The sequence below is a fragment of the Lynx canadensis genome, chromosome A1 (assembly GCF_007474595.2).
Source record: "Lynx canadensis isolate LIC74 chromosome A1, mLynCan4.pri.v2, whole genome shotgun sequence".
NCBI classification, from domain to species: domain Eukaryota; kingdom Metazoa; phylum Chordata; class Mammalia; order Carnivora; family Felidae; genus Lynx; species Lynx canadensis.
The window spans coordinates 88,030,610-88,046,274 of record NC_044303.2 but is presented as its reverse complement, the minus strand read 5'-3'; the positions used below and the strand labels follow the sequence as shown (position 1 = coordinate 88,046,274).

Here is a 15,665-nt window from a genome sequence, read left to right as displayed (position 1 = left end):
CTGTATTTTATTGCAATGGCTGTGAAGCTTTCAAAGAGAGCAATTACAAATCAATCAATTCCTAAGGAATTATATTGAAACTGGCACAAGAAAAAATGGACAACTTGTACAATCCTAGCACTTAAAATAAATGGATGATTATATAATTTTCTCACAGAATAATGTCTAAGACCAGTGGCTCTACTGTCAAATTCTACCAAATATTCTGAAGAGAAATTACTCCATATTCATAGGATTCTTAGAGTGTTGAAAAGAGATGTAGTCATCAACTCCTTTTACATAGGTAGCATATCAATACCAAAATGTGACAAGGTAAATATGAAGAATTTTCACAGGCCACCTCTCGTTGATGTGAAAGTAATATCTTCCATAAAATATTATCCAACTGAATTCTGCATTTTATCAAGGGGACAATACACTAGGACAATAGTCATATTTTGGGAATGCAAGGCTGGTTCAACACCAGAAACATTAGAAAATCAACACAAAGCTTGATATTAACAAAATCAAAGAAACAATGATGTGATTTCCCCAATAAATGAAGAGTAAAAGCTCTGGATAAAATAAAGCATCAGAAACACAGGCAGAATATTCCATAATATTTGGCATCAATTCCTGCCACAAAATTCTCATAAGCTTTAAATAGAAGGTTTTGTCCTTAATGTAATAACTGGTGGTATTGAAAAGGCTAGCTGACATCACACTTCACGTCAAACTTTGAAAGCTTTGCCTTTGAGATGGGACCAAGACAGGGAAGCTGAATGTCCTCACTTTTATGCAACGTTCACAGCACAACCTGGAGGAAAATAAAAGTGAAGGTGAATGTTTAAAAAATGAAAACTGAAACTAACAGAAGATATGATTATCAATGTGGAAAATCCCAAAGTTACTTTTTGGATGGCAAAGAGAGTGAGGAGAGAATAGGACATACAAAAATCAATATATAGGAAGCATTCTGTATCTAGACATCAGACAGCAGAAGCTGGAAAGTGACATTTTGAAGGGGTTATAACAGCATGAGAAAAATCCTGTTACCAATTCCAGGTATAAGAAAGGATCTTCAGATGCTTTGTGGGAAAAAAAGTATTAAACTTTATTGAGAGACAGAAAAAGATCTAAATCATGGATGGAAATTGATGAAAGACCCAGAGGCAGTCAGTCCTCATCAAAACCCAAATAATAGCTCTTATGTGAGTGAGAGTATTGACAAGTGAGTTGTAAAGCCAGAGAGAGGAAATCCACTTTTGACAAAAACAAAGCAAAACAAAACTGAACAAAAACCAAAAGAAATCCCCAATGCAATGGCATTAACTTTACCTGATATCAAGACTTCTGATAAAAATACAGCAATGCAAAAAATTGGGTGTCTATGTATGGCCCCAATGAAGGGGTAGAAATGCCAGTCACTAGATGGGGAGGGTATATAAACACACATAACCACAACAGTCTGACATTTACTTATATAAAGAGCTCTTAAATAAATACGAGTAAGAGATAGTGCTCTTGTAAGTGGGGCACATCTCTTGAGCAATGACACCACAGTAGAGCAAATTATAACTACCAAAAACTTCAGAAAGGGTGTTGTACTTTGTGAGTCATTAAGACTATGGAGGATACAGCCACAGGAAGGCAGGCAGATCAGTGATAGAATGTATGGCCCCCCCACCCCAGAACAGCCAGGAAAATGGCAGTCTGTAAATAAATTGTGTTAGTTGTTACCGAGAAGGTTGTGGGGCTTCTTGTCCACCCACTTGGCACAGAGATTGGAGAGAGTTGCAGTCCCCCTGCCTCCTTGTTTATACCTTTTTTCCCAGACTTGCATTCTTCACATGGATAGTATCTTTGACTCCATGCATCCCTCCCTGTCCCCAGAGCCTTCAGCTGTATTTGTCAAGGAGCAGCCAGCATGCAGTGAGGTGCAGGCCAAGGCGGGGGCCAGCGCGACACTGAGCTGTGAGGTGGCCCAGGCCCAGACAGAGGTGACATGGTACAAGGACGGGAAGAAGCTGAGTGCGAGCTCCAAAGTGCACGTGGAGGCCAAGGGCTGCAGCAGGCGGCTGGTGGTGCAGCAGGCAGGGAAGGCCGATGCCGGGGAGTACAGCTGTGAGGCTGGGGGCCAGAAGGTGTCCTTCCATCTGGACATCACAGGTCAGTTCTTTCAGAGTACAAAATTAGCCTCTTTTATGAGGTGAGCTTGGAACAGATTTATTCCCAAGACAGACTCTCGTGCTCTTTCAGTTAGACTTTTCCATTGACATCACCCATTCACCACCTCCATTTTCACATCCCAGGTGGGACCATGGGAGGATGGCTGGAGGGAATGCACAGGAAGGAGACAGGTCATTCTCATACACCATGGGTTGTGTTTCCACGTAATGGTGCTGGTCACATGTTCCCAGCACCTGCTCAGAACCTACTGGTGGACATTGGAATTCAGGAATCTGGATCTCCCTGATGCATGGGGCTGATGTAGACCAGATGTCTTTCCAGGAGAGTCGTTCTGAAGGTCACAAATATCTTCCTCCAAATCACATGAGTGTTCTTGATGGTGGAAATGTTTGATTTCATGGAACCAGGGGAAGGGAAAATTGGGGCTACCGTCATATTTGGAGTTTTCCCAGGACTGTGCTTTGAGTCACAGTTTTTGGCATTTTGGGACACACTTCCCTGTTTTCACAGGGATGTAGAAGTTTTCTCTGCACCTATATGTAGCCAAATCTAGATCTGTGTTGTATTGCAATGTCTGTGCAGTTTACAAAGAGAGCAGACACTTACAAATCAATCATTTCCTAGGGAATTATATTGAAACTTACACAAGAAAAATTGGACAAGTTGCACAGTCCTAAGACTTAAGATAAATGGAGGATCATAAGTAATCTTAGAGAATAATGTCTAAGCCCAGTGCCTCTTAAATTGTATAAAATGTTCTGGAAAGAAATTATCTCATGTTTATAGGATTCTTATAGGGTTTTGAAAAGAGACACAAACATCAATTTATTTTACATATATAGCATATCAATATCAAAATATGACAAGATAAATATGAAGAATTTTCACAGGCCACCTCTTGTTGATGTCAAGGCAGTACCTTCAAGAAAATATTATCCAACTGAATTCTGCAATTTATCAAGAGAACAACACACTAGGACAACAGTCATATTCCAGGAATGCAAGTCTGGTTCAACACCAGAAATATTAGAAAATCAACAAGTAGCAATCATTAAGAATGAAATCTTGCCATTTGCAACAATATGGATGGAACTAGAGAGTATTATGCTAAGTGAAATTAGAGAAAGACAAATATCGTGACTCACTCATATGTAGAATTTAAGATACAAAACTGATGAACATAAGGGAAGGGAAACAAAAACAATATAAAAACAAGGAGGGAGGCAAACCATAAGAGACTCTTAAATACAGAGAACAAACTGAGGGTTGCTAGAAGGGTGTTAGGTGGGGGAATGAGCTAAAGGCAAGGGCTTTAAGGAGGACACGTGTTTGGATAAGCACTGAGGGTTATATATAGGGGATGAATCACTGGATTCCATTCCTGAAATCATTATTGCACTATATGTTAGCTAACTTGGATGTAAATTTTAAAAAATAATTAGTAAAAAAACTAACAGAAAAATCAACAATAGCTTGATATTAACAAAATAAAAGTAAAAGCAATGTGATTTCCCCAATAAATGATAAATAAAAGCACTAGATAAAATATAACATCAGAAATCCAGGGAGAATATTCCATAATATTTGGCATCAATTACTACCAAAAAATTCTTCACAAACTTTAAGTAGAACATTTTGCCTTTAATGTAATAATTGGTGGTATTGAATACCTGACATCAAATTTCACATGAAAACTTGAAAACTTTGCCTTTGAGATGGGACCAAGACAGGGAAACTGAGTGGCCTTACTTTTATGCAATATTCACAGCACACCATGGAGGAAAATAAAAGTAAAGACATGAAAGCTGGAAAAGTGAAAACTGAAACTAACAGAAGATATGGTTATCAATGTGGAAAATCCCAAACAGTTACATTTTGGAAAGAGAGTAAGATTAGGATATACAAAAATCACTACAGGAAACACTCTGTATCTATACACCAGACACCAGAAGCTGGAAAGTGACATTTTAAAGGGGTTAACATAGCATCAGAAAAATCCTGTTACCAATTCCAAGTCTAAGAAAGGATCTTGAGGTGCTTTGTGGGCAAAAACTATTCAACTTTATTGAGAGAATAAGATCGAAATCATGGATGGAAATTGATGGAACACCCCGAAGTGTTCAATCCTCTTCAACACCCAAATAATAGCTCTTCTGTGAGTAAGAGTATTGACAAGTATATTGCAAAGCCAGAGAGAGGAAGGCCACTTTGAAAAATACAAAACAAAACAAAACAAAAGACAAAAAAATCCTCCAAAACAATGATATTTAGTTTACTTGATATCAAGACTTTTGATAAAACTACAGCAATTCAGGCAATTGGGTCTTTATGTAGGGACTGAGAAACAGCCCAAGAGAACAGAAAAGTGAATCCAGAAACAGGTCTGTATAAAACCTGAGTCCCTTCTGCTTTTTGTTTTTTAGTTTGGTTTTCACCGTGGTGCTAAGTGTAACTGTAGTGGAGGGTCAGTCTTTCACAAATGGTACTAAGACTATTAACCATATGGAAAACGGAATTGAAGATGGATGTCTATTTCTTCCCATGCAAAATCTCAGCTCAATGTGGGTTAGAGACCTCAGTGAGAAGTGTGGTTCAAGCTCTTATCAAACAATGTGAGTCATTAATGACTTCAGCATGAAGTTGTCCTTAAAAAAGAACAAAGTGCACAAAATAAAAAGGACAAAATAATATATCTGTCCATAAGAAAGCTCTTAACATTTTGTAACTAGAAACATGAAGGTGTGGAAAGGCAAATCACAAGATGGGGAGGGTATATAAACACACATAACCACAAACACTCTGACATTTACTTAAATAAAGAGCTCCCAAGTGAACATATGAGTAAGAGACAGTGCTGTTGAAAATAGGGCAAAACACTTGAGCAATGACACCACAGAAGAGCAAATATTAAGGTCCAAAAACTTCAGAAAATTTACTGCGCTTTGTGAGTCATCAAGTCAATGAACAAGACAGCCACAGGAAGGCACAGGTGGAACAGTGATAGAATGTATGGTCTCTACCTGGAAGAGCCCACAGAGAACAGTGATAGAATGTATGGTCCTCACCCAGAACATCGTTGATGAGCAGTGATAGAATTTTTGGTTTCCACTGGGGACAGCCCAGGCAGAGCAGTGATAGAATGTATTGTCCCCAATTGGAACAACTAGGAAAGCAGTAGAGTGTGTAAATAAATTTTGTTAGTTGTTGCTGAGAAGGTGGTGGGGCTTCTTGGCCACACATCTGATCCAGGGATTGGAGAGAGTTCCAGTCCCCCTGCCTCCCTGTTTAGACCTTCTTTCCCAGACCTGCATTCTTCACATGGATGGTATCTTTGACTCCAAGCATCCCTCCCTGTCCTCAGAACCTACAGTGGTGTTTGCCAAGGAGCAGCCTGCACGCAGTGAGGTGCAGGCCAAGGCAGGGGCCAGCGCCACACTGAGCTGTGAGATGGCCCAGGACAAGACAGAGGTGACATGGTACAAGGACGGGAAGAAGCTGAGTGCGAGCTCCAGAGTGCACGTGGAGGCCAAGGGCTGCAGCAGGCGGCTGGTGGTGCAGCAGGCGGGGAAGGCGGATGCTGGGGAGTACAGCTGTGAGGCCGGGGGCCAGAAGGTGTCCTTCCGCCTGGATGTCACAGGTCAGTTCCTAGAGAATGCAAAATTAGCCTTTTCGTGAGGTGAAGGTGGAACAGGTTTATCCCCAAGACAGACTCTCGTGCTCTTTCAGTTAGACTTTTCCCTTGACATCACCCATTCACCACCTCCATTTCCATATCCCAGGTGGGGCCATGGGAACATGGCTGGAAGGAGTGCACAGGAGGGAGACAGGTCATTCTCATACGCCAGAGGTTGTGTTTCCACGTAATAGTGCTGGTCACATGTTCCCAGTACCTGCTCAGAACCCATTGGTGGACGTTGGAGTCCAGGACTCTGGATCTCCCTGATGCTTGGGGCTGAAGTAAACCAGATGTCTCTCCCCTGGAGTCATTCTGAGAGGTCATTGTATCTTCACCAAACACACCTATGGGTTCCTGCTAGCAAGAGATATTGGCTTCACTGAGTCAGGGGAAGGGGAAATGTGGGCCACACAGTCATACTTGGAATTATCTTGAGACTGTGCCTTGGGTTTTCAAAGTCTTATGTGTTCTGGGATACTTCCCTCCTTTCACAGAGGTGTAGGAGTTCTCTCTGCACCCATATGTAGCCAAATCTAGATCCATATTTTGTTGCCATGTCTGTGTTGATTACACAGAGACAGAGGACTGGTGTGTATGTGCCCCAACAAACACCTGTGATGCTTGGAATTTCCTATCAAAGCATATCTTATTTTCACTTTGTCATAAGTTGGTGTTTTGCCTCTGAATTCTGTTTGTAGTTAGACCTATACATTTGCCAATGGAATGCTGAGTAGCATATTGTCTACCAGCATGCCCTGCTAAGAATGAGGTCACAGGAGCAGCCACTGAAAGTAATTTAGCATTTATTTCACAGCATTTCCTAATGATTAGTGTGCATCTGTGCTTCCCTGGCTAATCAATAGAGATGTCTGAGAACTGACTTTATTTTCCTTTCATATAATTCAGATATGTACAGTTACTTGTGGCTCCTGGATGCCAGCACATAACATGTTGGTATTACATTGGGGTTTAATGGTTTGTGAGTGTTTACAAATGTTTAAAACCCTATGTGTGTATTTGTGATGTGATTATCTGAGAATATGATATAACATTATGCAAGTAAATTTGGGAAGTTTTGACCAATTGATCAAGAAAGCTATATCAAAACTCATGGAAGAACACATAGACAATTTGAGTAGTCCTATAACCTTATAAATTATTGGAACCATAATAAACAATCTTGTCACACAATACTGGATAACCCTAGTGGCTCTACTATCAAATTGTACCAAATATTCTGGCTGTAGGAACATTCCTGCACTGCAGGAAGGATGTTCTTAGGCAGTCATGTGGTAAAGTCATGTGATTTGCATCATCTATAAATGTTGAGGTGTGCAGGCATAATGACCCCACAGATCCCACGTGCACAAGAGTCTCTTACAGAATTCCCCACCCCCCCAACCACAATACCTCAAGCAGAGTGGTGGTAGAATGTAGTCCCCACCTGGAACAGCCCACATGGAGAAGTGGGGTAGAATGTACAGATAAATAGTGTTACTTGTCCTTAGGAAGGCAGTGGGGCTTCTCCAAGTCATACAGTTGTTGCAGAGCTAAAAATTGTGGTTTATATACACAATGGAGTACTACATGGCAATGAGAAAGAATGAAATATGGCCCTTTGTAGCAACATGGATGGAACTGGAGAGTGTTATGCTAAGTGAAATAAGCCATACAGAGAAAGACAGATACCATATGGTTTCACTCTTATGTGGAGCCTAGAGACTTTCAATTCTCCTGCCTCTCCATTCAGTCTTTTCTCAGTGCTGCCTTCCTGATTTGGACAGTATCTTTGACCCTGTGCATCCCTCCCTGTCCTCAGAACCTACAGTGGTGTTTGCCAAGGAGCAGCCTGCACGCAGTGAGGTGCAGGCCAAGGCAGGGGCCAGCGCCACACTGAGCTGTGAGGTGGCCCAGGACAAGACAGAGGTGACATGGTACAAGGACGGGAAGAAGCTGAGTGCGAGCTCCAAAGTGCACGTGGAGGCCAAGGGCTGTAGCAGGAGGCTGGTGGTGCAGCAGGCGGGGAAGGTGGATGCTGGGGAGTACAGCTGTGAGGCCGGGGGCCAGAAGGTGTCCTTCCGCCTGGATGTCACAGGTCAGTTCCTTTTGATACTAACAGTCTTGTTTGGACATAATGGAGGAATTGCATTACAGATCCCACAGGCTCTGATGTTCCTTCCCTTACTCTTCATCTTTTCCCCTCTGCCATCCTGTTGCCTCCTATCTTCATAGCCAAGGTTAGACTGACAGAAGTTTAATGAGAAGGGTGCTCAGGGAGTGAGAGGGGCCATTTTTGTGTCTTTGAGCAGTTCTCTCAGTCATGCATCTGAGCACCTGCACAGGGCCCTCCTGGAGTTCCTCAGTGCCCAGGACTATGGCTGTTCTTCATGTTTGGGTTCTGAAGTAAACTAGGCATCTCACACCTTGGTTATGTGCCTGTGCTTTCCTGGGCTCCCTAGATGCCCCTTTCAGTGCTGTAAGGAGTTCTTACTAGTGAGAGACATTTCAGTTCCTTTAAACCAGAGTAGGGGAAATTTTGATGATATAATCATACTTGGAATGATCTTAACTAAACTTTGGATTGTTAATGTTTTGTTTGTTTTAATGTATTATTTTGCACATGAATATATGTTATCTGTGCACCTGTATGTAGCAAAATCTAGACCGCTGTTTTCTTGTAGTGCCTGTGCAAAGTAAACAGAACTAGAGGGTTGATAGATTTGTGCCTGAGACATGCACATATAAGTTCTGGAGTTCTTTTTCTAAAGCACGTCTTGTTTCCTTGTGTCTTCAGTAAGGCCATTCTGTGTCATAATTCCTCTTGGAGTCTGATTTATAGATTTAGAAATGGGAAGGAGTAAGTATCACCATGCTCTGCTATAGATGAATCCTTGTGGTGGCAATCACTGGCTGGTATAGCAGTATGTCATAGGATTTCCTAGTGGGTATTGTGTGTTTGTGCCTCCTGGCTGCTTCATGGGGAGGTCTAAGGACTAAATTTATTTTGCTTTTGTTAAATTTGTCTTAACATCAGAGGAGGGTGGGCCATAGCACCACATTAATCCTAGCTGCCAGCCCATAATAGTTGTGATGGTATATCAGTATATAATATTTTTGGGTGTGTACAGATACCAGAAATCCTACATTTTTCCAAAATGTTTTTTTGAGAGCATATGGCATATTATTTTATGGTATCAATTTGAAAAGTTTTGATAAATTGACCAAATTCTTAGAAAACCATCTGAAAAAGTGACACAAGAAGAAATAGATAACTTAGGTAGTCCCATAAGTTTAAGTAAATGGAAACAGTAATAAAACTTTTTTTCATAGAGAATGATCTAAGCCTAGTAGCTCTGCTGAAAAATTATACCAAATATTATGGAAAGTATTCATGGAGATTATCCTAGAGAATAAAATAAAGATGTACATTCTTTTTTGATTCATGGAGCTAACATAACATCAACACCAAAATCTGACAAGGAAAGAAGGAAGGATTAAAATTATAGGCCAATCTCTTATGGATATCAATATCCAATATCTTCAACAAAACATTGACAAAGTCATCTAAGCAAGATGTCAAAAAATATGCTTTGATGAAGTCATAGTCCAGGAATGCAAAGTTGGTTTTCATATTCAAAACAGTAGAAAATCACCACAGTTGATCTCAGTGATGTAGGGATTAGGGGTGGTAGTGCCCAATGCAGTAAAAAATCCACTTATAACTTTTGACTCCCCCAGAACTTAACTGTTAATAGCGCACTGTTGACTGAGAGTCTTGCCGATAACTTAAATAGTTGATTTTGCATGTTATATGTATTATACTCTGTATTCTTACAATAATGTAAGATAGAGGAAAGAAATGATATTAAGAAAAGAACAAGAAAGATAAAATACATTTATAGTACTGTACTGTATTCATTTTAAAGACACCTGATGCGGGGATTGGAGAGAGTTCCAGTCCCCCTGCCTCCCTGTTTAGACCTTCTTTCCCAGACTTGCATTCTTCACATGGATTGTATCTTTGACCCCATGCATCCCTCCCTCTCTCCAGAGCCTGCAGCTGTGTTTGCCAAGGAGCAGCCGGCACGCAGTGAGGTGCAGGCCAAGGCAGGGGCCAGCGCCACGCTGAGCTGTGAGGTGGCCCAGGCCCAGACGGAGGTGACATGGTACAAGGATGGGAAGAAACTGAGTGCGAGCTCCAGAGTGCGCGTGGAGACCAAGGGCTGCAGCAGGCGGCTGGTGGTGCAGCAGGCGGGGAAGGCGGATGCCGGGGAGTACAGCTGTGAGGCCGGGAGCCAGAAGGTGTCCTTCCTCCTGGATGTCACAGGTCAGTACTTGGGTGGTGGCGGCGTGCCATGTTAGCCCTGTTTCAGCATGATGTGTTGACTGACTGACAGCTATGAAGAACCTGTGGTCTCTCCAGTAGATCTCCTGTCCTCACATCTCCCATATCCCATCTTCATGCCTGTGGCCAAGCCCTGGGAGAGTGGATGGGAAGATCTGTGTACAGCACACCACCCCTGTTGTGCACCCTGCATGATGTTTCCATGGAGTAATGCTCCTGGAGTTCCTGTGTCCAGTACTCTCGCTCCATCTGGCTTCACTGCCTAGAGCCAATGTCTCTCACCCCAGGGCATGCAAATTACTTCTAGAAGCTCCCAGATGACCTCACCCAGCACCACATGAGGGCTGAATATCTTTGAACCTGATACAGGTGCATTTCAGATACCCAACCCAGTCATCTTAGAGTTGTCTTGAGACTGAACTTGGCATTACCAAAATTTCAGTCATTTTGGGACACTCTTCCTGCCTCACATGTGGACATGGAAGTTACCTGTGCACCTATGTGTACCCAAATCTCGATCACTGTTCTGTCGCAATGTCCTCACATAGTAAACCAGGAGCAGAGGGCTGGGAGATATGCGATTTGGATGTGTACCTGGCATGTGGGACATTATTTACTTACTTATTGATAATTTTTAAATGTTTATTTATTTATTTTGAGAGAGAGTGGGGGGGGGAGAGAGAGAGAGAGAGAGCATGAGCAAGGGAGGGGCACAGAGAGAGGGAGAGAGAGAATCCCAATCAGGCTCTGTGTTGACATTACCCGAAGCAGGGCTTAATCTCAGGAACTGTGGGATCATGACCTGAGCTGAACTTAAGACTGAGATGCTTAACTAACTGAGTCACCCAGGAGCCCCTGGAACATTCTTTTGAAAGAAAATTTCAGTTTCCTTTTGTCTCTGTGAGAATGTTCTGTGTCAGTATTGTGCTTGGAGTTTGATTCATAGATTTTGAAGCTGGGAAGAATGAGTAGCTTCTCTGAAATCAGCACACTTTGGGACAGATAAGTTACTATAGTGGCAGCCACTGACTGGTGAAGCAGTATTTATGTATTTATTTCATAGCATTTGCTAGTGGTGTGTGTGTGTGGGGGGGGCGTGCATGCGTATGCCCATCCCTGGCTGGTTCACAGAGATGTCTGCAAACTTACTTTAAGTTAAGAGAGGTTAAGCTCAAATAGGTGGTCTGTGGCCCCACATTGACTCCTAATAGCAATGTGTGATTCTTCAGTAGTGTATCATTACAAGATTTGTAGATGTGTATAGATAGTAAGAAACTTACTAGGAACACCTTTGACCCCGTCATTTCAGTAGAACGTGATATTATTTTACTCAAGTAGAATTGAAAAGTTTTGGCAAATTGTCCAATTCCTCGAAAACTGTATCAAAACATCCACAAGAAGATATAAACAACGTGAACAATCTTATAACTTTTTTAAAAAATGGAACCATCCCAAAAAACCTTTTCATTAGACAAGATTAAATTCAGTGGTTCTGCTGGTAAGTTACAATTTACGAATTATAGATTACAAATTACAAATTCTGGAAAGAAATTGTCCCATGATCATGGAGGATTCTTTAAGAGGACAGAAAAGGGATGTACACTCTTAACCCATTTTATGCCGCATTGATACCCAAATTGGACAAGTGTGAAGAATTGCAATTGGAGGCCAGTCTCGGATGCATGTCAATACCAAATTTTACACAAAATATTGTCCAAGTAACAGTGCAATACTCAAAGTGCAGACACACTGTCTGAGCTCATCTCCTAAGAACACAGGATTGGCCAACACCAGAACATTAGAATATCAGTATAATCTGTCATATTTAGAACTTAAAAGGGAAAACACATTTTTTGTTTTGTTTTATTCTCACATGACTGCTTGATAAAATTTTTACATTACATGCAGAAGAAGAATTTCATAAAATGTAGCATACATTCAAGGTAGTCAAGTCCTTGATTAACTATAAGAGGATTGTTCCTTAATTTGATGCAGGATACAGAAAACTACAGCACATCACATTCACAGGGTGTCTCCTTCTAACTGGAGCTCGTACATGGCTCCACTGGTACAATTGTGTGCAACACTGTACAGTGAATCAGGAGAAATATAAAATGAAGTAATATAACTGATAAAGCTGTAGTAGGAAGACATCAGGTTGCAACTTGGGGATAGGTGCATAGCACAAAGGGACAAGTGGTAAGGTTCAAATAGACCGTGCTGTGACCAGCTTCACCCACCCATCCTTTTCCAGTTTTTAAAAGGAGATTTTTTTAATGTTTATTTATTTATTTTCAGAGAGAGAGAGAGGGAGCTAGAGCAGGGGAGGGGCAGAGAGAGAGCCCAGGTGGAGCAGTGACAGAATGCATGGTCTCTGTGCTGCTACTGCAGAGCCCGGTATGGGGCTCACACCCATAAGCCGTGACATCATGACCTGAGCTGAAACCAAGAGTTGGACACTTAACTGACTAAACCACCCAGGCACCCCCCCACCTTTTCCATTATTTTTATTCTGTAATTCTGGCACATGGTATAGAGGTAGATTGTCTTTTCATAAATGGTGCTCAGACTATGTAACTTTGTATCTATCTATCTATCTATCTATCTATCTATCTATCTATCATCTATCTGTGTCTTACATCTCTCCATCTTTCCATCATCTATGTGGATTTTGTCTCTCTCTGTCTGTCTCTCTCTCTCTCTCTTTCTCTCCATCTTTCTGTCATCTATCTGGATCATCTATCTATCTATCTATCTATCTATCATCTATCTGTATCATCCATTACTCCATCTTTCCATCATCTATCTGGATCATCTATCTACCTACCTATCTACCTACCTACCTACCTACCTACCTATGTGTGTATCTACATATATATGTATCATCTATCTATATCTATCCATCATCTACCTGTATTATCTATCTATCTATCTATCTATCTATCTATCTATCTTTTATGTCTCTCTCAAATGATCTATTTATCTATAATAAAAATGGGGGGCTCCCCCACATCACGCATAGGTACCAACTCCAGCCAAGCTAGGATTCCAGTGTGAAAGACAAAACACGCTCTTAGCAGAGAACACACAACATTTAATGGCCTCAGGGTAATGAAAAATTTCTGAAACAGAATATGAACACACCAACCACAAAGGACACATTGACATACCTGCCTAAATCACAACTGAGAACTTTACATCATCAGAGGACACAAAGGGATGAAAAGGCAAGTGACAATGATGGATAAATTATTCACAAAACCATGATTATCAAAGCTCTAATGCAAGTGCAAGAGCTCCTAAAAACGAATATGTAAAGGACAGGCCATAATTAGCAATAACTGATAACCAGACAGGGCATTGCAATGATACCACACTGCAGAAGAGAAGAGTCAGAGAAACCTGAACGGTGCTCCATTGTGTGAGTCATCAGGGACTTACGTGGAAAGACCACAGGAGGGACATGTCCCTCCCCGCAGGTGCCAGCAGTGGACATCACAGGGTAGGTGAGAGCAAGGAGCGGCAGCAGCTCCCTGCACAACCGTGAGGAAAGACTGCATCACCTGGGAAGGCTGGGGTGCGTGTGCATTGCAACACCCCTGCACCTCTCCCAGAGGTATGTGTGCACAGCGAAGTCTTTTCCAGCATCCCCATGTGGAACAGTGGTAGAGCCTATAGTGAACTTTGGGTACTTGTGCAGCCAGCACAGAGCCTGGAGGAGTTTCTGTGGCCCTGCACCCTCATCCAGGCCTGCTCTCCCAGTGCTGCGACCCTAATGGACCCTAATGCGACCCTAATGTTTGATGCTGTGTGTTCCTCCCTGTCCCCAGAGCCCTCGGTCATGTTTGCCAAGGAGCAGCCAGCACTCAGTGAGGTGCAGGCCAAGGCGGGGGCCAGTGCCACACTGAGCTGCGAGGTGGCCCAGGCCCAGACGGAGGTGACATGGTACAAGGACGGGAAGAAGCTGAGTGCCAGCTCCAGAATGCGTGTGGAGGCCAAGGGCTGCAGCAGGAAGCTGGTGATGCAGCAGGCAGGGAAGGCGGATGCCGGGGAGTACAGCTGTGAGGCCGGGGGAGAGAAGGTGTCCTTCCACCTGGACGTCACAGGTCAGTTCTGGGGCTAATACTTTATCCTTGATTGCCAGCGATGATGGCACTAGTGCGCAGCCTAGACAGACCCTGATGCTCTTCCCAGATCCCAGCCTTCTACCTTCCATTTCACTCTGGTGGCTGAACCCACGGATGTGGGAAGGGAAGAGTGTCCAGACAAGAGAGAGCTCCTCTTGGGTACCCCATGTTGTGTCCACATGGCCATGCTCAGCCACTGTCCCCAGCACCCCTTCAGAACGTACTGTGGCTCCTTTGGCGTCCGGGATTCAGGCTCTATGTGCGGCACTGGGCTGAGATTGACCAGACGTCCTCACCTGCAGATGCTCTAGTGGCTTCCATAGCCTCATTTAAAGGTTCTCACTATCAAGAGATGTTTGGGTTTCGGTAAGCCAGGATAAGAGGACGCTTCAGCCTTCTGATCATAGCTGGAATCATCTCGAGGCTGAACTTGCGTTATTGAGGTTGTAGGTATTCTGGGCCATGCTTATGGGTGTGGAAGCTCCCTCAGTGCAAAACACAGATAGATGTTTATTGCAGCATCTTGGCAAAATAAATAACGAGCGGCGAAGTGGTAGTAGCTGAACACCTGTGATGAGCACCTGTGTGGTTTGGAGCTGTTTTCAAAGCAAATCTTGTTTCTTTTTGTCTTCAGTTAGGATATCCTGTGTCAGAATTCCCCCTGGATGAGGTACAGGTTGAGGGAGGGAGAGGAGTAAGTGGCTTGTGGGACATGAGCACACTCAGTGGTAGCAGCCCCTGACTGATAAGGCAGTATCCATCCCACTGTGTTTCCAGATGGTGCTCAGGGACACTGATGCCTCCTGACTGGTTCCAGACAAGTCTGTGACCTATCTTATTTTCCTTCTTGTGGGAAAATTGAACTTCAGAGCAGCCCCGCCTGACTCCTGGGGGCCCCCATAGCAGTTTGCTGTTGTATCAGTACATCATGGTTTGTGGGTGTGTAAGGACACCACAAAACCTGTTGTGTGTCTTTCTGACAAGTCACTTGAGAGAATCTGGCACTCTTTAATGCCAGAAAATCAGAACAGTGGTGAAGTATGGTCCTAGTGGTTGTAGAAAAGCAAATCTCAATGGATGTAAGAAGTGGACAATGCCCACAGCGTCATTGGAACAACAGAAGCAGGAACCAAAGTGTCTTCATGGAACAGTATGGAAGCCTGGTGACTTTCCTGGTAAATCCTTCCAGGCATTCTGGAAATTATATCCTGTTCACAGACATTCTTGTAGAGAAAAGGAGATATACTCTTATCCCATCTTACATGGTAGTGTAGCTTTTGTAGTACAACACGATGGGACAGGGGAAAGAGTGCAGGCCAGTGTGTCATGGCTTTCCAGGCCTATATTT

The 15,665-nt window shown here is 42.8% G+C and overlaps 1 protein-coding gene across 33 annotated transcripts in view; it reads left to right on the top strand.

Moving 5' to 3' along the window:
- Positions 1-15,665, top strand: part of OBSCN (obscurin, cytoskeletal calmodulin and titin-interacting RhoGEF) — a 156,058-nt gene that overhangs the window by 51,807 nt on the left and 88,586 nt on the right. For 25 of the 33 annotated variants that reach the window (XM_030315066.1, XM_030315285.1, XM_030315232.1 and 22 more), the window contains 4 exons: positions 5,531-5,806; positions 7,665-7,940; positions 9,897-10,172; positions 14,021-14,296. In XM_030315066.1, coding sequence (XP_030170926.1) covers positions 5,531-5,806; positions 7,665-7,940; positions 9,897-10,172; positions 14,021-14,296 — 1,104 coding nt within the window. Of the gene's footprint in view, positions 1-1,872; positions 2,149-5,530; positions 5,807-7,664; positions 7,941-9,896; positions 10,173-14,020; positions 14,297-15,665 lie in introns of all 33 variants that reach the window. The other 8 variants (XM_030315328.1, XM_030315057.1, XM_030315152.1 and 5 more) reach the window with 6 other exon arrangements.